Source organism: Lytechinus pictus, chromosome 12 (genome assembly GCF_037042905.1).
Source record: "Lytechinus pictus isolate F3 Inbred chromosome 12, Lp3.0, whole genome shotgun sequence".
Classification (NCBI taxonomy): domain Eukaryota; kingdom Metazoa; phylum Echinodermata; class Echinoidea; order Temnopleuroida; family Toxopneustidae; genus Lytechinus; species Lytechinus pictus.
This window is the reverse complement of record NC_087256.1, coordinates 19,176,034-19,202,349: the sequence shown is the minus strand read 5'-3', so window position 1 is coordinate 19,202,349 and position 26,316 is coordinate 19,176,034. Positions and strand designations below refer to the sequence as shown.

At 35.3% G+C, this 26,316-nt stretch overlaps 1 protein-coding gene across 3 annotated transcripts; it reads left to right on the top strand.

Annotated features, from left to right (window-relative positions):
* Positions 1–477: 477 nt before the first annotated feature.
* Positions 478–22,040, top strand: LOC129273648 (RING finger protein 44-like). 3 transcript variants are annotated; one of them, XM_054910717.2, is made up of 8 exons: positions 478–598; positions 10,268–10,497; positions 12,961–13,183; positions 13,774–14,193; positions 15,073–15,231; positions 16,100–16,206; positions 16,828–17,031; positions 18,134–22,040. In XM_054910717.2, exons 2-8 carry the CDS (start codon positions 10,298–10,300, stop codon positions 18,294–18,296), a joined length of 1,476 nt encoding a protein of 491 aa, XP_054766692.2. In that variant the 5' UTR covers positions 478–598; positions 10,268–10,297; the 3' UTR covers positions 18,297–22,040. The 3 variants fall into 3 exon arrangements, with proteins under 3 accessions (XP_054766692.2, XP_063963528.1, XP_063963529.1); XM_064107458.1 differs by lacking the exon at positions 478–598 and adding an exon at positions 7,518–8,480 and having other exon boundaries at positions 15,070–15,231; XM_064107459.1 differs by lacking the exon at positions 478–598 and adding an exon at positions 7,753–8,480.
* Positions 22,041–26,316: the final 4,276 nt, after the last annotated feature.

Here is a 26,316-nt window from a genome sequence, read left to right as displayed (position 1 = left end):
TGTAATGAATAATGATTTCATGCAAAAATCTTTAAAATCAAGAATGATTGCCACCATATAATCGTACATCAAGATGTGGTTCCTGAGCATGTGATATGTCTCTCTGAAAACCTCAAATTTAAGCTGAAAATGATCACCAAGTTGCCTGTAGGACAGTGTACTTTTGTTGCTTGGAAAAAGGCCCCAAATCTGGCTGGATATGCCATGCTTATATGATCAATTTCTCAGCAATTACCCATTTTCTACAAAAAAATAAGTTGGCACATTTTCTCATTTAGAAATTGGTGGTCGTTTTATTCAGACTTATTGCCAAAACTTGAATTAATCTTTGAGTTAATCTTTAAATTCTTTGAGCTGCTTTTTTTGGGGGGTACAAAGAGCAGCTTAATACCACTCATTTGGAAACCTGGATAAGATGCCAGGGAAGATAACAGCTGATAAGCCAGCAATTTAATGATCTTCCTTGATCCTCCTACCACCATAAATACCCAATATCCTACTCTACCAGTGCAAAATACCTGGTTTCTTGCGGTTGCTGGTATATGCATTCACCGTCGTCGTCGCTATCAGGATTGTGTGTTTGGCTCGCCTTTGTGAAGTAAGTTTCTGTTTCGTACCAATAAGTCCTTGTCCGTACTCAAATATCATAAAATCCACTAATTAGTAGGCACTTGTAGCATACATGCCATTTCTCAGTTCTCTCTTTAGTTGCACACAAAATATATTGAGTGAGCTGGTGCTGGATGGTGGTGTTTTCGATGTTAATATCTTTGCGAAGCTTTATTTGAAGTATGGGAATCGGCTTCAAATAATAAGTGATAGAATTTGATTGATTGAATTTGATTTAGTGTACTGACATATTCATCTGATGCCTCTGAATTTGTATATAGTGATATATCCCATGCAATGTTTTTTTCTTCATGTGAAAGCCACCTCTCCCCCCCCCCCCCCCCCCCGGAAAAAGAAGCTATCATTAAATATATTAGATTATTTCAATTATAGTCTTTACACTTTAATTTGTTCATTCAAATCAAGGCAAATCTTACAATGTAAGTACTGTTCCCAGGACTAAAAACTAATAAAATAACATAGATATATTTTTTCTGTAGAAAAATCATGCTTTCAAAAATCTGCCTTGCCCTACTCAAAGGTCTTCCGTTGGGGGCTGAAAATAATATTGGAAGAAAGTGATTTCATATGTGCTAAAGTAGAATTGCTTGAGTTATCAGTATCATTTGTGAACATTATGTAAACTATATGATTTGGGGGAGTACATGTAGAATAGTTTCTAACTTTTTAAAGGAAGTACAGGAAACAACCATCTGTATCCCTGCAAGTCATACAAATTAATTAATTTAGAAGGAAATATCTTTTCCCTCACATACATTTTCTTTGTCTATTTGTCATTATCCACTCTTATATCCTGTTATGGGGGCTGTTTTTGCATGATACATGTATCTTTATGCTCGTAAGAGGAAATGCGAAAGGAAGGAAGACGATCTATAAAAACTCAAATAATTTCCCTCCAAATCAGTTTCATAGAAACATTGACTCTCCTGTATCGTTGTACTTTAATAAGGGAGTTGATGATGAAAACGGATGCCTTTGTATTCTCTGGACACCCTTTCAGGAACAGCAAAGGCCAAATTGTTTTGTCTTTCATTGACAAATTATGTTTGTTGTGGTAATGATTAAAGGACAAGTCCACCCCAACAAAAAGTTGATTTAAATAAAAAGAGAAAAATCCAACTAGCATAACACTGAAAATTTCATCAAAATCGGATGTAGAATAAGAAAGTCATGACATTTTAAAGTTTTGCTTAATTTCACAAAACAGTTATATGCACATCTTGGTCGCTATGCAAATGAGGAGACTGATGACGTTATCCACTCACTATTTCTTTTGTATTTTATTATATGAAATATTCTAATTTTCTCCTCATTATTAAGTGAAACAACGATTAGTTCCTCCCTGAACATGTGGAATTAGCATTGTTTAATACTAGATGGTTGAGTCAAGTTGGTCCTTGTCAAATCTGTAAAAAATGAAATATTGTATAATTCAAACAATAATCGACTGACTCATTTGCATGACACTGAGTTGTACATATCACCGTTTTGTGAAAAGTAAGCTAAACTTTAAACTGCCATAACTTACTTATTTTATATCCAATTTTGATGAAATTTTCAGCATTATGCTAGTTTTATTTTTCTCTATGTATTCAAATCAACACTTTTCTGGGGTGGACTTGACCTTTAAGGAAGAGGGAGTTTTTGGCAAGTGGCAACCATTTGAAACAACAGAGCTCAAAATAGTAACATTTTTTTGTGTTAATATTGGCTGTGGTGAGTTAGGATTTTTTTTTCCATATAGGCCTCGTTTTCAGAATTATTCATTGCCATTAAACAAATACCAATTGTGAATATGTATGTATTAAGATTTTTTACTGAAGAGCTTCCTAAAAATCTGTGATCAATTGTTTGTCTTTCTTCTTTGGAGGGGGAGGGATGGTCGTGTGATTTTTCTGAATTTATCAATGAATCAACCGTGCATTCTTCATCCAATTTTATAAGGTAATAGAAAACATAAAATGTGAGAGTTATTTTCATCAAATTATAATGAATTTAAATTTGCCATCTTAAAGTGACAAAATAAAACCAATCATGGAGGCCTAGGCTAGGCCTACATGCAGGTACTGTAGTCTGCTGTTCAAACCCTTTACTCGAGTAAAGGGTCTGAATTGCAGCCTACTCATGCCTTGTGTACTGAAACAGCAAGTTTTGTATGTGCTAGTCTTTGCATGGAGACACACTTGTTCATCAAAGTTTCAATCAGGGTCTGTGTCTGCAGACTAACATGCAGGGGCCAACTATCATAAGGAAAGCTGCTTGAAACATTTCAATTATTTGGAAAGTTTGTTAATGTTAAAGCATGAACATATAATTTAAGATGATAAACCAATTATAAATCAGTAACACATTATCATCACCATGATCAGTGCAGTAGTGCACACATCTGCCCTGGCCAGTTTCTTTTTCAGTTTTGTAGAAGTTTGTTTCATTTTAATGCAATAAATGTACATACAGGCCCATATATGTCTGCTTTACATTATAAGTGTTATTATCTGTTATTATCTGGAGTCAGTCTTCTTTGAACTTTGTAGAATGGCTGTTTCATTCTTGTGCATATGAACACATACTTAACAATATTTTAATGGATAAGTCAGTATTATTATCAGTGTAATAATCAGCGTGCCCCTTTACTCAGTCTGGTGGAATGCCTTCCCGGAAGCTCGCTTTGTTTCACTTCAATCTTATTCCCTATGCTTCCGCCACCTCACTGGAGTTCCGCCAGTGATCACTTCTGTTTGTGTTTGTGAAGTACTCTGGAGCATGGAAGTGACGTCACAGGCCTTTGTCGCAGGCTTTTGTTCCACCACACACAGGACAGCGGGCAAGTGAGCGCATTATTCTCTTCACCCCCAAGCTTATTGTCACCCAATGTTGCATACCTGTACTGTTAGCTGTCCTACCGTATTCAAGAAAGGAAATAGTCTTACTTAATCCAGACTCTGATTTGGTACCTTTGCCTGCAGGCAGGTGTTTCTATATTTTGGAGGAAGGTGGCAGGGGTGGTAGGGATTTATTCTCATTTGCAAAGTTTCAAGAACATATGCATGACATTTTGGGGGAGAATATTAAATTCAGACTCTCTTTCTCATAGTAGTGGTAGCCATAATCTAGTAATAGTAATCACTTGAATACAGATGGCAGCATGGGGGCCAACAAGTTTTGTGACCAAGAAAAAAGGAGAAAAGGAGAGGAAAAGAGTGATATACGTTATTTTCTAAATATTATGTAAAAACATATCCAGAAATAAGATGTTTAAAACTAAAATGGTCAAATTTTTCACTCTCTTGCTTCGCTTGCTTGCATCTTTTTAGAACTTTTGCTCCATCCGCTATATCTAGCCCCCTGAAAATTTTGGGTTCATTAATTATGCCACTGGTACGAGTAGGAAGAGGAATAGTGGTATCAAAAGTAGTGATGACTGAAGTTAGAGGGGGCAAATTTTACTGGTTTTGTTGCTGTTGTTGTTGTTGTTGATTTGAGTATTGAGCCTTTACACAAGTTATACATTTACAGGTCTTTTGCAGCCTTATTAGTACGAGTAATGCAGTTGGTGTCATAGTAGTAGAAGTAGTAGTAGTAGTAGTAGTAGTAGTAGTAGTAGTAGTAGTAGTAGTAGTAGTAGTAGTAGATGTAGCAGGAGGTGTTGGTCTACTTCCTACTGTGGTTCCGAGTTCCGAGTTCAGACAAAGGTTTCAGGTTATCTGAACAGCTTGCATGTTGCAGCCACAGAGGCTCGAATTGCAGCCCTGTTATCTTTAAATTGCAAGTTAATGAGGGGAGCGGGTGCCTTCGTTTTTGTTCTTTCGTTCTTGTGATGATCAACCAGCATGGTTGGTCAAGTCTTATGACTCTCCTCTATTCCTTGCTGATATCACTTGCTGCAGAGAGTGGTTCTTTGTTCTGACGGTGGGCACACACATCTGTGCGGACCGACCAGAGTTGCGTGCTATACCAGGAACTGACCAAGCGTGAGTCAAGCGCTGAAATGAACCCTCCCTCACCCTACGGAGTGATACTGTAGTCTACTTGTTCAGCCATGGTTTTGTAATGTAAAATATCAAAATTAGGAATTGAAGCAGTGCATGTATTAATTAGATGTATAATTATGATCATTTTCATAATTGATTATACGAAAGTGGCAGACATGCAGCGGTATGACAATATAAGCAGATGCTTGAGCCGTTGTCACACCTTTGGAAATATGAAATACATACATGGATATAAGAAAAAATATTAAGAAAGTCAAACGAAACCAACTACATAGAGAAAAAACAAACAATTAACAATCATTATGTTCCACAATTATAAATACAAATATTTACAAAGAGTGTGTGAGGCGTAATGGTACTTGAAATTATATTAATCTTTAAGTTTGAAATATACAGTACAACAAATATTTGTATTGCAAGAGAATTACATCTTTACGACAGGTATTGCGTTTAACTACACTTTTGAAGGAATGCACTGATAATGTATTCCTGCATGGGAGAAATTAGTGAAGAGTAGAAGAAATAAGTGAAAGAGGTCACGAGAGGTCAATCAGGAAGAGGGGCTCTGTTCCATAAAGCGTTACAACTGAATGGTAACTTGCCGTTACGACAGCTACTATGGTAACGGAGCTCAGCAGCCAATCACAATCAAGGTATCCATGGTAGTCACTCAATAATGGAGGTGCCGTGGCCGAGTGGTCTAAGGCGCCTGGCTATACATGGAAAGTCCGGGGTTCGATCCCCGGCCGCGGCACCTACGCCCGTGAGCAAGGCATTTAATCTACAATGCTCTTTTATCCTGCTTTCAAATAAATGGAAATGCTATATGCATTATTGGTAAATAGGTGTGCACTTGTTTGTTTAAAAAAAAAAAAAAAAAAAAAAAAAAAAAAAAAAAAAAAAAAAAAAAAAAAAAAAATAATGGCAAAGTTACTATAGTTGTTAGTCTATTTGAAATTCGGCCCCTGATCCATGTTTGTTCTCGTCAACTCGTCTCAACTGGAATAGGTACAGTTTGCAAATGAAGACTAGTTTTCCTTGGCAGAATGATGGGGCTTGATATGCGTGCACATGTGTGAAACTTGTCCCTTTCTTTGGTGGACCTCTGGTGGGCTCAGTGAGACGTGAACGTGCCACGGGACCTCGAAGGCACAAGCTTCCATAACCCCCTCCATCGCTATGGGATAAATATCGAGCCTTCATTAAATAATGATGTATATTACATAATTAAAGGAAAATTGTGTTGCCATGGATACTTCATTCTGTATTGCTGGTCTTGCACCACCCCCACCCGCCCAATTTTAAGTTCAATTTGCTTGTACATGTATGTGCATTTTAAAGAGGATTTTAATATGGTTGTCTGTATGAGGGAAGGGAAAATAAGAGGAATTCGATCATCCGGATGTTGATTCAATTATCATTTCAAATATCTTTCTTTAGATTAATTGGCTATTGTATGTCTTCCATCCTTTCCTGATCATTTGATTTGAAATTGATTTTATTGGCTGAACTGATTGATCCTGTGTAGCAATTGAATATGTTTTGTGATTTGATATTTGTGCGTATGAAAATGAAATGAAAATGAATTCTCTTTGGGTTAAATAATTTCTTACTTTGAATCATTCTTTCCCTTTCTCTGTTGTTTTTAATACCTACTTGATGTGTGATATTACTACTTTCCCATTGTGCTTCCCCCAAAATGAGAGAATCTCTACAGGAATAAAACGTTGAAAGGCAGAGCTATGCCTCTTCTTGGCCCGGTCTCCTTTACAACCCTTCACTCGATGCATTCATACTGTCACATAAAATAGGCTACAGGAGCCAAGAGTCTTCCTGCCAACCTCAAATACCTCCTAGATAAATGCCAACTTTAGAAGAAAAAAGGCCACTGCTTGAGAAAGATTCTGGGAGATCATATAATAAAAGAGGAGTAACTGAAAAGAGGGGCCGCCTTGTTAGTCAGGCCTATTCAGTCCTGAGCCTAAGCCCAACACAAAGATTACTTGGCACACAGAGCGAGCCATAGAAGAGGGGCACTGTGGTTTTAGCCTCGTTTCGGAATGAATGGGGCGAGGAGGTGGTGAATAGGGGGTTTTAGTTGGAAGGTTGGGGATAGAGGGACACAGATGGGGCTTTGGAGAGGGGGAAGGATTGGTGAGAATCTATAGGAATTAGTTTGGGAATAGATCAATAGATGTTCTTGAAGAATTTATTAACTCGCTGTGGTTAGGTTGGTGATTGGGTTCCATTAGAGGTATCTGTAAATAGACAAAAAATAGTCAATAATTTTACTTGCCGGTTAATTATACCAAGCAATGTTATTTGAAATTAAAAGCAATGGAATGGGAATGCTTAGAACTAACATTATTAAGATGATTTTAAACTGAAGTACTTTGATGAGTTCAATGCCCTTTTTGAGTTGTAATCAAAAAGCAGGTTTTAACCTCCTTTGTTATACATTATACACATATTGATTTTAATTATTTACATCTAAATGAAATGAATAAGTCTTCATTTATTGATGTTATTTATGAGTGCTCTATTCTAGAATTAAAGTTCAGATGTATTCAGGCATACATTTTCTGCACCATGTTTCAATATTCATTTCAATAAAATTTATAATCTTTGTTCCTTAAAGTTGCCCACACCCTTGCCCTTCTCAAAGTTCTCAGAAAAGTTAACATTGAATCATGAGTTAAACCATTTTCCAAGAATGCATCCAGTCATTCTACATACAACCACCCACACCACTGCCACTGCTAACCTAAAATCATCACATCGCATTCACAATGTCCATTCATTCCCGCTTTCCAAAGCCCCCCAATTGGCCATTTTCCACCCACGCATGATATTGAGCGAGTGACCCCTTCCATACAGCTTTGGCCATTGTCTCCTGGCCTGCATACATATATCGCAAAGACTGGCCATACTATGCTGGGTGCCTACGCCTCCTTCCATTGGTTCTACTACCCTCTCTTTCTCACTCACACACTAATACCCATGACAAACACGGGTCAATGCCCCATGCTGATTCAACCCCGAGATAAACTAAATCCTCTTTCACTGCAAACACAGTGTTGTTGGGCCTTGCTTCTACTGTGTGGAGGCAAGCTTTGCTGGCAGGCCCGCCATACAGGCGCGGGCATTCATTAGGGGGCGAGTTCGGCTTGGCTCACTGCATGCATACATACAAGTGAGCTCTCAGCAATCATTCAGGTTATATGCTCTCTTCCCCGTTGCAACGCAGCAATCGCTTCTCTGTGTGAAAGGCTTGTTGTGTGACTCTGTGCAGACTCTCTGTGTGTGCTGGATATGTGGATATATTTTGTACAGCCAGCTACGTTGGGCCGCTGCCTGTAGAACTAAGTGGATCGCAGTTTGGTCTGCAGAGGGAATGCGTATACGGATTTGCTTGCATTCTACACTACAGGAAGAAGTTTACTGTGGATATTTACATATATAACTTTATATCCAGGCCGATTGGAATACATTAAGCTATGTAAATCTGTTTGTATGATAAAAAGAATCGCAAGAGGATTGTTTTACAATTGGATTAGAGCAGAGTTTCACTTTTGGAATAAGCCAAAGAAGAGAACAGAAAAGGCGCTCTGAGTTTCATTACCGCATTACAAACTGCAGGAATAAACTAAGTCTCCAGGGAAAAACACGCAGTTAACATTAAAGAGTTTTTTAAAGACTGAATGAATCAGGTTGCGGAAGTTTGCAAGGCAGGATCAATGAGTTACCATAGTTTATAAAGAAACGATATTATTTTCAGTGAAGCTAGAAAGACATATATGTGTCTTTAATTTGAGGATACCATCCATGGGCTGTCTTAGTGATCGCAAAAGAGAAAAGGTATATCATCAAAAAGTTATTGATGTAAATTTAACTTGTACTAGAAGTTACTACAAAACTCAAATAAAAGGCATATCTTATTAAACTCACATGCAAAATACATCGCAATCTTTGACCTTAACACAGTTTCTGCATATTATATGGAAGACCACAACATATTATATTGTAGATTCATATACCTGTCTGTAATTTTATTTCAAACTTTATATTTTGTTTCAAATGATACAGTTGGGCACACACATGTATGCCACATATAAGCTCAAATTCATTCATTGACAGTGGTATAGAATATAGGTCTACATAAAGAAAATAGGCTCTATATTTAAAAAAAAGTTATTATACATTTAGCACATTGGGAAAATTCACAATACAATACATGTGACATATAATTAGAAAATTCACTATACTACATATAGCATAAAATAATATACCCAAGCTGTTGGTCATATTTTACACCTACATAATCAAGTAATTTTCATATGTAGATTGAGTGTATAATAAGATGAGAAGATGACTGTATACTGTTATGTAATTATTAGTCACATGATACTAACCCCTGTCTCTCAATACGGTTTCTTTACTTCGCCGACGATAGGCACTCAGAGTCAGCATGACTGTACTCATGGAACTAGGCTTCTTTCTTGCTTCTTGATTATTATGTATTTTTTTACCTCTTGCTACTGAAGAAATAGGTTTATCAGTCATTTTGTACCTTTTGTAATAGTCATACTCTCAAACACTTTAGATTGAAAATCTATGAGATTGTGCTGGGTACCAATCCAAAATTAGATTGAGATTAAGATTTAGTTGTAAATCTCAATGTATTACTTTAGTTAGTTTACAACAATTGGCATTCTTGATTAATGTCTTATAATGAAAATAGGAACGGATGCACACTTGTTTTTAACTAAACTATTCAATGATTCAGATCACTATTCTGACCATAAAAAACATTGAGCATATGATATTGTACATGTACTCAAACTGTTTGGTATATTATTGTGAAGCAACTGGTTAAAAACAAAGTTTTATTTTTTTTAAATAATGATCAGCAAACCTCTTGTGCTCATCTTTCCTCAATTCTGAGTGGAAACCTAGTTGAAAGCTGATTTTTACTTTGGTTATACATACAGTACATTATTATATTATAACACATAATTTGCATAAAGTTTATGTATCAGAGTAAAATATAAAACTACTTTAATATGACTAATTAATTGAAGGCATGATTTCATGTTGCATTTTTTCAAGTTTTAGTGTGGAATAGTCCTTATTTTTCTTTAAATAATGATGTTCAATTACACATCAAACCTTTGATTGGTTTATTTTCAATTGGTCTAATGCCAATTGTCCAATTACCAACTCGTCTATTATCATTTGGTCTACCATCAGTTCGTCCACTATCCACATGGTCTAATTGCCATGTCATCCACTCACCATTTCATCTTACTAGTTGGTCCAATAGCCGTTTAGTCCATATACCATTTGGTCTAATTGGACTACGTGTAAGTGTTATTTGGGCAAAATAAATGAAAATAATGGATGTTAGTCTAACCGACTATGAGACGTAATAGTCATAGACGAAGTGGTGATTAGACGAAGTGATGATTGGATGAAATGGTTATTGGACCAAATGGTTGTGAGACGAAATGTTGATGGACGGAATGGCATTAGACTAAATGAAGGTAGACCATGTGGTGAGTGGACAAGTTGATAGTAGACGAATTGCCAATTTACCCCCTTGATTTACCTCTTGTGTCCATCTTTTTTTCCCCCCCTCAATCCAGAGTGAGAGTCCGAGTCGAAAGCGAAGAAGGATGTCCCAAGGCCTGGTAGAGACTTCACCCAGTCCTCCCCTGGCCAGGCCCTGGCTATCAGGCACCTCTAGCCATCACCACCACCCGCACCACCCCTTCACCGGGGCAGGGGCGCATCGATCACCCCCTACCAACCACACCGTAGGGCCCCTTGATTGGTGCAATAATCCAACCACCCAGAGGCCAGCTGGAAGAATAAGGTAAACGTCTTTCACATTGCAATTTGCATGATATAGGCCTATACAAAAAGTATGTTGGGCACCCATCATCATAACTCATCAATCCAAAGTTTTCACTGAAAATATTTATATCTAAATAAATATAGTAAAATGCACAGAGATATTATATCTCAATAAATAGAGTAAAATTCACAGAGCAAAATGCTGAAAATTTCATCCAAATCGGATAACAAATAACAAAGTTATTGAACTTAAAAGTTTATCAATATTTTGTGAAAACAGTTATATGCACATGGTCATGAATATTCATTAGGTAAGCTGATGATGTCACATCCCCACTTTCCTTTTTCTTATGTTATTACATGAAATCATAAATGTTTCATTTTTTCATACATGTGTAAATGATGTGTCTCCATTATGATAAAATAAGTTGCAGCAATAAATAACTAGTGCTAATCAGTTGTCAATCCAATTGGTTTAGTTCTTGGTAGAATTTTTTTTTGAATGAACCTAATTTCATATAAGAAAATACAAAAGAACAAGTGGGGATATAACATCATCAGCCCACCTAATGAATATTTATAAAGACATGCCTAGAACTGTTTCACCAGAATACTGCAAATCTTTAAAATTCAATAACTTTGTTATTTGTTACCCAATTTTGATCAAATTTTCAGCATTTTGCTCTGTTAATTTTACTCTATTTCTTTGAGATATAAATATCTCCAGCCTGGACCATCCCTTTAACCCTGCCCTCCTACTTTCACAGCAAATGCATTGATATAATCTAGGGATGAATTGGAATAGTGACATGCACCTTTTTTCGGGGGGAGGGGGTGCCAAAACTTAAAGCAGGCTTAAAGGAGGAGAAATGAAAACAAAGTATTAATTAGAATTTATCTGAAATATATTTAAAGAATAAATGATTTAAAGGAAAAAGTAAAAAGATTTTTTTTTTTAATTTCACAGGATTTCATAAAAATAAGGATGTGTAATAATTTGAGTTTTATCTTAAATCATAATTTCCATCCATTTCCACAACCACATGTACATATCCACATCCTTTTGTATGTTGAATTCTTCTGCATCCCAATTTGTAAAATGCAATTTAAAAAGTTTTTTGCATGGTTTGCAAGCTCATATAGTAGAACCTCTTATCTGCAATTGTGAAAAAAATGTCTGCTTGCAGCAAAATTTTCTACTCCCTACTTTGCCTTATATACTTCATATATTACAAAACTTTACACTGTAGATTGCATGGAACTTGTGTGAAAAATGGAATGAAAACCCAAATGGCGATGTTCCAACTCGATAAAAATCACCAAAACCTAATTTCTAAGCCATAGAACATCAAGTACATTAGTAATGGAGATTTCTTTTTAATTCTTGTTTTGTAGAACTGGTACAAAAGATTAGTCAGATACCATAGTTATGGTATGATTGACTTGATTACTATGTATGTTAAACTCGTTAAGCATGAAGGTTGTTTTAATTTGTTCTCATGGTAAAGCACTGTCAATCTGTGTCACAACTGAGTGGGTTGTTCCAGTATTGAAAAACACAATGGAAGTGGATTTGATAGGATTCTGGCAGGAAAGAAAGTAGAAACAAATATGGCAACAATATTATCATGTTCAAGCAATTTTGACCTTCGCCTAGTAAACAGAGATGCAATATGAATCCTTGGTGTGATATAAAAATAAGAAAGAATTGAATTGTGGACCCAACGAGGCATTTTAAGAGGGATTTTTTTTTTTTGTGACTGAAAATCATGTTGAAATTCTTTAATTCCCCAAAAGTGCAGTTCATTACTACATCATATTACAAAAGCATGTGCCCTAAAATGGTTATGGTGTTAACTTGTGAAGGATAAACTAAAAATATGTTTAATTTCTTAATTGACAGATATTTCATTAAAAAAATGATTTGATTGGTGTCTGATCAGAACAAAACAGCTGCTTATTTATGTCTTTTTTTATATATAAAACCCCTTCTCAAACATGGAATGGTAAAAATTTTAGGACCTGTGACAGATTTCTAATATCCAATTACTAATCTGTAAAAAAAAAGATAATCGATAATAGATTGGAGAGGAAATTATAATATTGTGCTGAGTACCATTAGCAAGTTAACTGAGATTTCAATTTACACAAATTCAGTACATTAACTTTTGTTGTCTGCCATGCTTGTGTGCAGTGTAAAGGTTGATCAGGCTGAAACTAGGGCGATAATATCCAAAGTCCTTTTGCAATCACATCTAGAGAAGTTAGATGGTGATATGTGCTGTACAAGGCCAGGGCACATTTTAATAAAGGAGTTTCAGAAATGGTAACTATTATGGAAACTACCATGGTAACAGGGCTCAGCAGCCAATCAAAATCAAGGTTTCCATGGCCATAATGACAAAGATACCATGATCGTAAGTCTTTGTGAAACAGAACCCAGAATATTATTAATAATTTCTTTTTCTCTTTGATCCTTCAGTCCACCCACCACGATGAGACGGCAGAGCCAGCGTCAGAGGGAGAGGTTACTGAGGAGTCGGAACCAGTCGTCGTCCATTGGTGTGATGAACGCCGCTGACCAACGGGCCTTTCATCCTCCTAACCCCCCTCCCCACCCTGGGGTGCTGTCTCACGGGAACCATGGGGCGCATCATCAAGGTGTTCCGTTTCAACCTCAGCTCATCATTGATCTCAGTAATGAGGTAAGGATGCAGTTTTTAGTGTTACAGCTTAAAGGACAAGTCCTCCCCAACAAGAATGTGTTTTGAATAAAATAAAAATCAAAGAAGCATAATATTGATAATTTTATAGAAAGCAGATGTAAAATGAAAAGTTAGAGTTTCCTTTATTTTTCACAAAACAGTGATATGTAAATGAGAGAGTTGACAATGTCACTCAATCACTGTTTCTTTTGTGTTTTTGCAGAATTGACATAAGGAAGCATGTTCATGGTTAAGAGTAGGTTGCAATTATGGTAATTCCACATGATTAGGGAGGAATATAACCTTGTTTCACATTAGAATGAAGATATAATGAAGAAAAACAAAATTAATACTTCACATCTTCATTATAAGGTACCTCAGATAGAACCTTTAGCTGTTTGTCATCTGGTTGCTTACTAACAAGCAACCATGCTTTCTTTAAACTCAAGTAAAATAATGACCTTTTACCTCGTATAATACTGTCTAGATCCAGTAGATTTTGTGTGACTTTCGTGTTCTGCTGGATGAAAGTGATGGTAAAATTTGATGCAGAAAATCTTAACAGAAATGTCTTTCTCTTTTCTCTTCAGGTCTCTGTACCAAGCAGTGTACCCCTGTCCATTCCAATGTCAGTCCCAACCTTTGCGGTGCCTGTATGCACCGGCCATACCACCATGCCGACATGCAGCAGCCAGTCAATCCACTACCCATCGCCCCTCTTCGCCGGTGGAGTGCCGCCCCACCATCAGACAGTACCCTCCCACATCCCCATGTGCAACGTGGGCCACCTGCCAGTGTGTGGTATCCACATACCCACCTGCCACGGTCACCATATGCCAGTCTCGCAGGGGACCCAGACCACCCTCTTGCAACAGCAACAGGAAGCACTCCTGGGGCACCTCCAAGTAGCAGCGGCAGCACAACAGCACCCTGCGGCACACCACCACCACCATCATCATCACATGCCCACGGCACAGGTGCAGTACATTCCCTCAGCACCACATCATCAGGTAATTTCAAAACTTGTCTAGATCAAATCATATATAATCATATATAATCTTACTAAGTTTGTTTGCCATTATGGTCACTACCATGGAAACCTTGATTTTGAGTGACTGCTTTGCCCTGTTAGTTACCATGGTACATGTAGTTAAAACACTGTGCATTTGGGAACTATTGTGACTCACATACCCCCCCCCCTTTCATTTGCAAGAATAGTTTAAAAGTGAAGGAGGCAAGTTAAGAAGAAAAGGACAAAGTTACCCTCCATTGAAAAGTTGCCATATTGCATAGATTTCTTTATGAATTATCATCTCATTAAATATGAGATTTGTTAGTAAGCATAAATATTTGGACTTGCCTTTTCTATTTTGAAAGAATGCTGCCCAACGCAGTCATAAACACCCCTCAGCGACAATGACCGCTCTGTCCCACATATGAAGATAATGATTATCATGATGTTGATTTTCATCATTATCATCATCATCCTCATCAAACTCATCATCATTATCTCCATCATCCTATTTAATTATGTAATGATAAAATAATGATAATTTGTAAGAATAAGGGTAAGGAACGTCATCATTATTAATAATAATTCAAATATTTGTTATCATTAATGTATCATTATATGTATGTGTCATTTTATTTCTCATGTTACTTTGACTGGACCTCTAGGAAGAACAGAGCCATTATATCAATGGCTCTGAATAGAGTGATCTATCCTTATATCTTTTTAAGTGTTTATATATTTATATTTAATCTTATATCTTGTGCAATGTATTTTGTTGTGATTTTTATACGGTAAACCAAACCAAACCAAATTGATGATATAATAATGATCATGAAGAATGAGAATAATGATTATGATTGTATTTGTTTCACAGCAGCACCACCAGCGTACTGGTGAAGTGGATCACCTGATGAACGAGAGTCCAGCAGCATTCCATGTGCCTTCATCCACCCATCCTAATCCTCCATTCTCATCTAGTTCCCTCCACATCATCCCCGATCCCTACCTGAGAACCTCAGCAGATGTCCATCAACTGGTCAGTATCAAATCTACAAAAAACCAGGGGGTGTTTCACAAAGAGTGAAGTGTGGCTAAATGCCGACGTCCACTTGATATGTAACATGCAATCTTATCAATTGGTGCACAGTGGCGTGTCCTCAGAGCACAATTCGACCAATGCGGTGATGCCTTTTATACCCCATGCAACTGGGAATTTAAGTGCAAATCTGAGTCATGTAAATCTTTGTGAAACACCCAAAATGACTTTTGCGATTGATTGTATATAGCGATCAATGTGATTAATTGTAAAAATGGGTTTTATGATTAATCACTAGGTAACTGTTTTGAGTTGATTACAAATGTCAGGCAAACATTGAACCAATGAATTCATGCCATTTTATGGCCAACTTGACTGATAGGTTAATCTCCACTTCTCAGTGGCATCAGTAAATTGGAGGGTAGGGCTCCCTCTGTGGCGATGCAGATTTAGTATATGGTTATAATCTGCTTCAGAATTAACTGGTGGAACATGATTTGATTTAAGTTATGGCATTTAATATGGCCCTCCTGGACATTTTCACAATCAATCTGTATTCTAAGAGGTTTTGAAATTATGCAACATTATGTGAGTGCATAGTGTACATAAACATTGCATTATTACTCTGTGATATGATAATATGATATCATGTACAAATTCACTGCATATTCTGTTTCAAGACAATATTCGTAACTAGCTTTGTTTCGATTTTGTTTCTATCTTTACTGATTAGAATTCAAGTTGATAATGGTTGGAAAAGTATTGTTGACATTTCCCACCGAAAAAAAAAATGTTGAAAAAAAACTTGTATACCTATACTTCTGAACCAACTAACTCTTGATTTCACTATGTTGTTGTGTTGCCGCAGTTCACCTACCCTCGATTCAACAGCATGGGACGTCACCAACGGAGACCAATGCCACGCCCACTCAGGCCCCCACCCGCAGCCCTCCAGCCACTTCTGTTCAGATATCTGTAAGTTCATTTCAGATAACAGTCTCACCATTTCGTAACCAGGCTTTTGATTTTTTATTATGGTAAAGAGTAATAAGCTCCTGTAATAACCTTAATAAAATTAGTAATAACAATGCAGTGATTGTTCAGTTTCTTATTCAATTGCACACTATATATTACCCCAGCATTATCTCCAGTTGCTATGGGAATGAAATAATAATTTGATCATCTTATGTTACTCTTAATCAACAGTCAACAAATTGAATGAGCTTATCAAAATAAGACAAAACAAGTACAAACAAATGGTCAAAATTGCGGATAAATGTACAAAAACAGCTGTTTGAAGTATAAAACAGCTGCTCATCAACAAGTTCAACATGCCTTCTGTTAAAATGGAATGCTCTCTGACTTTCATTTTTTATCAGTTTTAAATATATGTATTATTGCTATATAGATGACCTATTTGGTCATCATTTGATTCTGTAATTGAAGTATAATTAACCTTTTTTTTGCCTTATAATTCCATTTTCATTGGGCTTAAATATAGTTATTGCTATATTAATGACATATATTTTGCCATCCTGTTAGTCTGTAATTGGATGTCTAGTGACCGATATCCTTTGACCTTGATACCTTACACAGACTGCCCAGTCCCCAGGTGACTCAGGGTTTCCCTGTTGAGCTGGAGCCCGATGATGCCGAAGTAGAGAATTACGAAGCCCTTCTGAACCTAGCCGAAAGACTCGGGGAGGCCAAGCCAAGGGGGTTGAGCAAAGCGAATATCGATCAGCTACCTTCGTATCGCTACAACCCGGAGACACCCCGAACCATTAATGACCAAACATGGTGAGATTTGGTTGTTTCATTTTTTTCTTATCATTTGAGAATTTGAGGGGGGGGATGTTTTAACAAAGAGTTGAAACGTCATGCCTAAGTACCATTGCACACATGTTATCTAATGTATTTAATGAATTTCATTGATTTAATATACACTAGAATTTTAAGTTTGATTCATTAGATATCATTGACTGAACATTTTCATTTAGTTGCCACATCAATTAGGAATTGTTAAAACTATTTTTTGCTAACTTAATTTGGTGTTTGAGGTTGGTGCCTTGGCGGTCACATTTTAGCTCTTCCTTGAGTTGTCCATGTTAGGGATTCATCAAGTTCAATTCCCTGTATCAATAACATAGTTTTTGGAATTTAGCCAACAATAGTGAGATTTCCCAAATAGGCCTCTTTCGTGATTTGATTTCTCTTCATTTGTTTTCCTCAAATCATTGCCTGTTCCTGTACAATAGTACCCTGTGTCATTGTATCAATTTGTTCAATTTTAAACTCATGAAATTGAAATATTGAATATTTGATTACGATTTTGGAACTTCCCCCCAATTTCAAAACTCTATGCGTTGCTAAGTCATTCTTGTATAGAAGGACATACAAGAAAATATATACATTTTTCCCTCCATTTTTCCACCTCCAAAAATTTGCAAAAATTGTAGAAAAAAAAGTTGTGACTAAAAATGGTGTTCGAAGAGAGAGACGAATTTTGAATGAGAATTGAGAAAAGAATAATTAAATTTTTTTTTAATGTGATTGTAAAGAAAAACTGTGACATAAAATAGTGTTCAAAGAAAGAGATAAATTTGGAATGAAATTTTGTTTAAATGTTATTTTTTTTTCTAAATATGTAGTTTCCCTTTGAAGGCTCCATATAATTTAACTACAAATGCAGAAGAAAAAAAAATTGGGGGGGGGGGTGATGACAATGAATTTCATCTGGTTTTTTTACAAAATGTGTCTACCAGCTCTAGTTGCAGACAAGTTTTGATAACTAAAATACAATATTTTTGGTGAGTGGTGGTCCTAGTGATCAACAAATTCAGCATTTGCGCTTGATTAGTTGGCAGAGATATTGACTTCCATTGCTTTATCTTTCTTACAGCTGTGTGGTATGCATGAGTGATTTTGAGACCAGACAGACCCTACGCGTTCTGCCATGCAGTCACGAGTTCCATGCCCGCTGTGTTGATAAGTGGCTCAAGAGCAACAGGACCTGCCCCATCTGCCGCGCCGATGCCTCCGAGATCAACAGCCAATCGAGTTAGAGGATCATGCCAAACAATCCAACACACCGGTAGACATGGATGAACTGCAAGATTGTGAGATGACCCATCATGTGATACGTCGTCTACCAATCATTGGCTTCCTTTGCATGAAGGAAGAGTCAAGACCTTGTCGGTGCAGCCTGTCGAAGGTGTAGTCTTCGAGGCTTCCTGGAAGCATCATCCAGAGTCACTACTAAAAGATCAAAGTCTTGTTTATTTCTATATATTTCAGGGATATTTACTAATTCTTTTCTTCTCTTTAATACTCACTCGCTTTTGAGATTAGAATTATTTTATTTGTGATGTATGCGGTTTGAATATGCACTTTTATGCAGATTATTATTAGAGTTGTTGTTTTGAAGAAAAGAAAATCTTACAAAGTAATCTTGCTTGCGGTTTTACATGTACCTCAGAAAGTATGTAACCTTGTATGTAGAGTTTACCTTCACTCTCCTATATCATGCTAGTACTCTATACCTAATATTTAACAATCATTTGTAGAGCAAAAAGCATGGTACACCCAAGCAACTCGAGCGTAGCAATAAACTTAGTTGTAGCTAGTGTATTGGATGAAATATAGCATGGTATTTCAAACAGCACTGTGGTCTCGTCAAAGCTTTCTCCTTTGTCGTGATCAGTTTCTTATCAGTACAGCTTTTTCAATCCTCTGTTGTGAGGTTCGATTTATTTTTAAACTGCAATAAATTTGTTCCTTCAAAAATGTCATCGTTATGGCTATATTTCGCATTAATGAAAAAATACCCTTTGGTCCATGCATTATTTTTTTCTCTCCTTCTGTTCTTTCTATTTGTAACTTTCTCATCTAGATTAATCGTGCAATCTATACTCATGCTTTTGTTTTAATTGAATTTTAGCTTCTCTGTACATTCTAATTTGAGTATGACGTTCATACTTTCATCAAAGATTTATGATTGAAACCTTGCTATTTGTATGCTTTCTAGAAAGATATTTCCTATTTTATTTATCAGCAAAGACTGCAAATCATGTGGCATTTACTTAATCCTGGTGTATTCATATATTATTAGTTGATTTATGTTGATGTTTTGTTATATTTCCGTGTACTACTGCTGCCATTTCATTTTTTAATCCAGTTTTCTGAGCCATTATAACATGATATATGTAATATTATTTATACTGTTCCTTTAATTCTTCAAAATTCAACTGACATTGATAATATGGAAGAAGTGCTGAAATATTTTCAAATTGGTAAACTCCTCTGCACAGTGATATTCACTGATGGTACAAAATAATAACAACTTTTAAAATCAGACGGTATTTAGGAGACAAACTTCCACAAATTCAAGAAATTTTTTGAAGATATGGTAGCAAATTCCATAGCTGCCCACTCTGGCTTTTAAACACAATGCTTATTCATTCTTCCACGATCTTGCTATTCTCTCTCTCTCTCTGTCATTATGTAGGCTGGCAGTACAGGATGTTGCCAATTTGATTAAATTTGCTCAGGATTTGTCGCTCCAACTCCCCTAACGATGTCACTCTTAACAGCTTTTTTTCGCTCAGGGATAAACAGAATTACAAATTGTTTACAGTGCTTACTTCGATTAGTGTTGCCCCTATTCGATCCACAATCTACAGTTCCCGTGGCAACAATTGTTTATCATATGTGCATTTATTAATAGAATTAATTCTTTTTTTTCTTGATATTTTCCCTCCATTCTCTTTAACAGTGCCTTATAGGTTTTTATTTTGTTCCTTTCCTTTATACGTCCACTGTCGTTCCTCCTTTTCCTATTGTTGTGAGGTATAATTAGAGTGTCTTCATTCGATATGGCAAGTAGTTGCAGCTATGGTGTACTTACTTTTTATATTCACGTTACACTTTCATAGATCACGTTTGATTGTCATATTAGTCTTATTTTGATAATGTTTTTTATAATTAGGTCATGTTGTGTAACCCGTCTTAATTTCTTTAATGTTGCCATTATTGTATTACCAAACTTAGCTTGCTTAATTCACTTTTTATTTACCCAGTTTGCAATATTTATTCCTCAAAGAAATCATTTTTGGTTTGTTCCTTGGTTTATTTTTTTGTCATTTTGCAACTAATACTACTTCTATTGAATGCGAAAAGAAAGACCATTTCCTTTTCATGTATCTCATTTCAAAATTTTATTTTCTTACACATGTTCAGTTATTATTATTGATTGTGAAATCTTTGAAGTCATGTGACCAAGGAGCTTTTTTAATAGTTGGCAATATGCAATAGTGTATTCTGCTATGTGGTGCTTTCTTAGGAAAAAGAAACTGGGATATAGGAAAGCTGCGTAGAACAGATTTCCACATTTTCATGCAAATATTTTACATGTCAAAGTGTTCTCATTCTCAGCAAACCTTAGTGAGTAAGTGATTTTTTTGTGGTTAGGGCCAGATTGAAAAGGAGATCATTGGCTTATAAAAAAAACGCATCATTCTGAGATTTATATTTGTATCTGAATCTGCAATCTGCTTTACTGGAAAACTACACATTTAGCAGTAGTTGTCACGGCGATTATTGATCCATTCATTGTCTTGAGATACAAATCTTGATATGTTACTACTTTGTTCTAAAAAAAACCCCAAATATGTACAGTATCGTCCACTAGATCCACATTAAACAGCATTTTGCACCAGAAAAAATGTATAATCACCCTGTTTTTCTGTTGGAATGATTGGAATAGCTCAAAGTACTTGTCCATCCTTATAAAAGTTGCGATGCATATTCTGACACAGTTCACCAGCCTTGAAAACATTTAATATCTTTTTCTTTTTTTTTTGGTAAAATACCTGTTACAGTATTGAACTTCAAAGAATTCATCTGCTGGCAATCCATCTGCATGAATTAACCCCCACTCCACCCTACCCTGCCCCCCCCCCCCTTGAAGTAAAGTTCTATACTCTTTACATTAACTTGCATGATTACCTCCTATAAATATCAGATGCAATGCTCCCAGTTCAGGTCTGGTGTAGTTTTGAGGTGTGTATGTAGTAAGTCGCACTGTTATATGCTTCCTAAAGTCCTGATTCGAATCAGTGTCAACCTCGTGAATGCAATTTTGATAGCAAGAATGGATTTCAATTAATTTGTAAAAAAAAAATGTACCAAAATGCAAATCAAATTCTCTTGTGTTACCCATATTGTTTTGTCGTTGTTAAATTTATCTCATGAAAGCGTGTGCCTAGTCTTTTTGAAGAGTTAGTCGATAGATTTAGTTAGATGAGTTTGTAAGACTCATTTGGGCGTGAATGTAACGATTTCTGGGTTTTGTATAATCAGGCTTTGTTGTGTATACTTGCTTACGTTAGACCTCACCAAATGGTTATTCGCTTTTATAGCTGCAGCGTTCAGTGTAAAGACTCATACACAGTATTTTATATCATCGTACCTCTTTAGGATAGTATGTTAAATCATATTTCTTGCGATATCATCAGAAAATGTAAGAAACTATTGTTACTGATGGTCTATTTATTGTTAGCCGTGGATTTGTTAACTGCATAATCTTTTTATGGTGGATAAGAAAGTCTTACCATTTCCATTTGATGGCATATTAATTTGCCGTGTTCTTTAACAACAAACATTATGAATAATCATCTTCAAATTTTTTACAGTGGAATTCTGTCTTATTGGATATTTAGTATACATCGTTAACAATAGGATAGGTGGATTTGTGCTCTGGAAAATTGTGGTTGGAAAAAAATAATAAAAATGGTAGTTTAAAAAAAAGAGAGAGAGAGTCGACAATGCCTTGTTCATGGAGTGATTGTATTTCCTCACTGTGTGTTAATTTTTAAAGTTGTCTTTGTATCAAGCATGAAAGTGGTATGGTAAAATTCAAACAAATAGTGGAAAATATCCTTTTCTTTGTGATAGCATTTTCCTCTTTTTGGGCATGTACTGGCGCATATTATCAAAAAATGTTATTAAAAAAATATAGGTTTTTTCTACTCATGGATTGTGATTTGGCATTTTGTTAGGGATACATTTTGCATTTTTTCTCCAGTATTGTCAGGTATCAGAGATCTAGCGGAGGTTGAAATTCCTCCTCTGTTTCGTGTCAAAGTCTAGTGCCTATGGGTTGTCGTTCAAGTGGATTTTTAATGGCAGTTATACAATGTTCTGCACCACGCGTTTGTAGAACCTGTTTGATTATATATATATAATTAATGGAATACTTCCGATAGTGTGAAATCAGCAAGTAGTAGATTGGGAAAGAAAAGCAGAATTTTTGAGAAAAAAAAATTGTGATATGTCGTGCGTTTGTTCATGTTTTGGATAAAAAAGAAGTTTTTCAAATTTCTTATTTTCCATAGCACCGTTAAAAGAGGGATGTTAAAGATTTTATTCTGCATTAAGGCATGTTTGATTTTGCAGAAAAGATGTTGCTCTATAATGGTGGAGCATGAAATTGAGAGAATATTTTTTTTTAATTGAATGACACCTCTAACAGAAGACGTGAGATGCATCCTTTGTGTAAAATAATTAAATTTTTATTAAATCAATTTAATCATTACACTTATGGCAGGAGATGTTTTCATTTGATATTGAATAGTACTTGTATACCTGGTACATGTGCTTCAATCGTAATTCTTCACGGAAAAAATTAAAATAAAACAAATAAGGCACAGGTTTTTATACCTCTATTAATATTCTGCTCTGATAGGGCCAATGCTGATATGCTGGTGTTTTGTCTATAAGATATGATAGTCACCTATCTACCTCATTTCAGCTTCTTTTGCAACTATTGTGTAGCCTTAATATTGACAATAGTAATGATGATTGATGATGATGAATATGGTGATGATATTGATCTGATTAGGATTGTTTGTTTCACAGCCATGTCTTTGTTCATTCTTTTTTTTTTGTCTGTCAATGTGAGTGTGTGATTGTCCCTATAGGTGCTTATATGACAAACAATTTAAAAATCGTTCCTTCTAAAGCATCAAAATTATGAATTTCGACTCAATTTCCCTCCTATTCCCCATTTAATTTGTTATCAAAACCGTATGTAGGCCTATTGATATCTGTTTTTATGTCATGTAGTAGCAGATGATTGTGGGTTATATTATAATACAAACCGAAAAAAAAGACAGAAATGGACCAAATTTACAGAAGATAAAAAAGTAATTGAATTAATCAAGATCCAGTACTCGTGAAACAATGTTCTTAAAAAAAAACATGTTTACCATGGAAAGTCGGAAGTTATATTGTGTTTTTAGTATGTTGGGGAAAGAACATGAATATATACCATGTTTTGATGTCCCGAACTGCTTTTGCTTATAACACGATTGATAAGCTGTACCGGTACTTAAGTTTTATTGTTTATCTCACACAGTGTAGAAGTGTGGTCATTTAGAGTATCAAAACTATGTTGACAAATAATTTCATTTTGAATCAATAGAGGCATATAAACCAAATTGAAACATTGTAGCGAGATGCATCCATATCTTCATTATCCCAGAATTTATTAAACATTTCTTGTTTATAAGAAAAGATCATTATGATGGATACTAAAGGCAAATGCTGTTTGGAATATTAAGAATTGTATATGGAACTTGTGTCTTCGAATGTATTGATGTAAACTTTGTTTAGAATAGAGAATATTCTTCATCTGGAGTTTTAGAAATGTTGGAGATAGTAAGGCTGTAACATTCAAATCATGAATTTTGTGAATTTATAATGTTTGAGAAAATCATTGAATTGTAATTGATTTACTGTATTTTTTGGTTTTATAAAAACAAACTGTTGCATTGTGAATTGAGTATTAAATGGGGCATGAATATCTCACTTTTATTTCAACATTATACACCTATAAATTTTGAAACTAGTTTGTGGTGAAAACCCTTCTGTAAATTAAGAAAAAAATGCAAAAAACAACAAAAACAAAATGAAACAGATCATATGAGTTTGATACAAATATATGAACTATTTAGTATTAACAGTGGTGTTATCAAAAGAGTATTTAATGTTTGTTGCCTGTTTTTATATATATATCTATATATACAGAATTACTCAACTATTGGATTTGAATAGTGGTATAGAATGCTTTTGTAAATTTGCGGGGATTTTTGCGCGTATGTAATATCCTGTTATTTGGTACCATTTTTTGGAATATCTTTAATAGTAGGCAATTATCAATCAATTAGCATTAATATTCTTCACATTGTGATGTGATGTTTTGTAATATTTGGATGTGAGTGGATTTGCTGGATTTAGTGCTAGTATTTGGCTGGGAAGGGCGGAGACGCTCCTCTCGACCGAACTATTTTGGAAAGTTTCAAAGTTTGACTTCAATATGCATGGCATGATGACTAGATAACAAGTATTACACAGTCGATAGCTGATTTTTTCTCTCTTCTAAACCATGTCAGTGTTATATGCATTTTTATCAGTGCTGGATTTGTTGGGGCACTTGTTGGAGAGGAGAAATCTAGATGTTTTGGATGTATTTTGCCTTTTTTTATCACAACGATTACTTCTGGTACATGAGTGATGTCTCTAGTAGTTACGTGCCTCGGACAATGTTGAAATTATATCGAGATTGTCTTCTTTTTTGGTTCACCTTTTGATGCAGAAATGAGCAGCCATGTTTGTTTCTATACCGTATATTGTATCGACATAGTCATTCTTAGGATTATTTTATGGATTTCCACCTCATTATGACATTGCAGGAGGAGGTGGATTTCGTAAGGATTAGTATTTGGCTGTTGAATATTATACGCATTGTACTGTACTTAATATTGTTACGTATTTGCTCTTCCATGCTCGTGAGAAAAACTTGTTGTTTTTTCACCTTTTGTTTATCTTCATGTGTGTGCCTAAGTTTTGGTATACTGGGGGCAGTGGTAGTAGAAGACTTAACCCCAGCTCGTTGTTATATCGATAATCCCAATGCTACAGCGCTGCTATTACCATTAATATATATATTGACATTTATTTCCTATTAGGACTAATTGAATTTGCTGTAAATTCCAACGTTAGTGGTATTTGGGAGTTTGATATATATTTATGCGCCTTTATTTGCAAATTAAGATTGAATATATTATTTTGAATTTCAATTGAATGTCAACTTTTTCATTCCAATACATAGAGCATTAGATTTCCATCAGATTATTTGTGTGATAATTAATAATTAATTTGATTATTTTTAATATTTAGTATGTCATGCAGCCAAATTATATTCTTTCCCAATTTATATAATATGTAATTCAGAATATTCAATCTTCACTTGTACAATGAATTTTCAATTTCCAATGATTATAAGAATTAAACGAGATATCTGCCTTTGATCATGTTGTATTGGCAAAATCAGGAGGCACTAAATTCTGTGCTAAATTTTACAAATTAGTGGTTTTCTCCTGCTTCCAAAATCAGTTGACTTCAGTTCTATTATTATCCCCACCGTAGAGGAATTGTGTTATTTTCTATTTTGGCAAGATTTAACAATTTTTCCCTTAATACAATGTATGACATTTCTAACAAAAAATTCTCTGAAGAAACTATATAGTCATTTGCTTTTTATCATATAAAATAATGATATAATTACTCAAATAGAGAAGAATTGTGTAATTTTATAAAGAATTCTCTAAAGGCTCAAATTATGGTGCACTGCCATCAATCGTCAACTGGAAATTGATTGGTGTATTTCATAGTAGTATCACCGTGTGAGTTTGATAACACTCATTTGCAAAATAGGTTAGATATAAATCTGAGAAATGAATTACTGTTTACTCGTTCTTGACAGATATGAATGTGAACAAAAGATGTCTGCAAGTAATTGATCCTTATGAGAAATGAATTGGTTAATGATTTGTTTGTGAAATAAGTTAAACGAGATAATGTCGCATTTTACATACACTGGTATAGATGTACTTGTCAGTATAGTTTTCAGGGTTTTCCTTTCACCATGTCTTAAATGAAACAAGCATGAAATTTGTCAGTATTTGAAGTGATTTTTCTATTTTGATTATTTTCCTTTTATTTTTTTATAGTCATAGTAATGAC

Bases quoted from the DNA above. Each gene is read 5' to 3' on its own strand.
- LOC129273648 (XM_064107458.1), top strand. From the start codon at position 8,448: ATGGGCTGTCTTAGTGATCGCAAAAGAGAAAAG. The intron at 15,232-16,099 runs GTCAGTATCAAA...GTGTTGCCGCAG, and splicing joins CAGCAGATGTCCATCAACTG to TTCACCTACCCTCGATTCAA. The intron at 16,207-16,827 runs GTAAGTTCATTT...TACCTTACACAG, and splicing joins CCACTTCTGTTCAGATATCT to ACTGCCCAGTCCCCAGGTGA.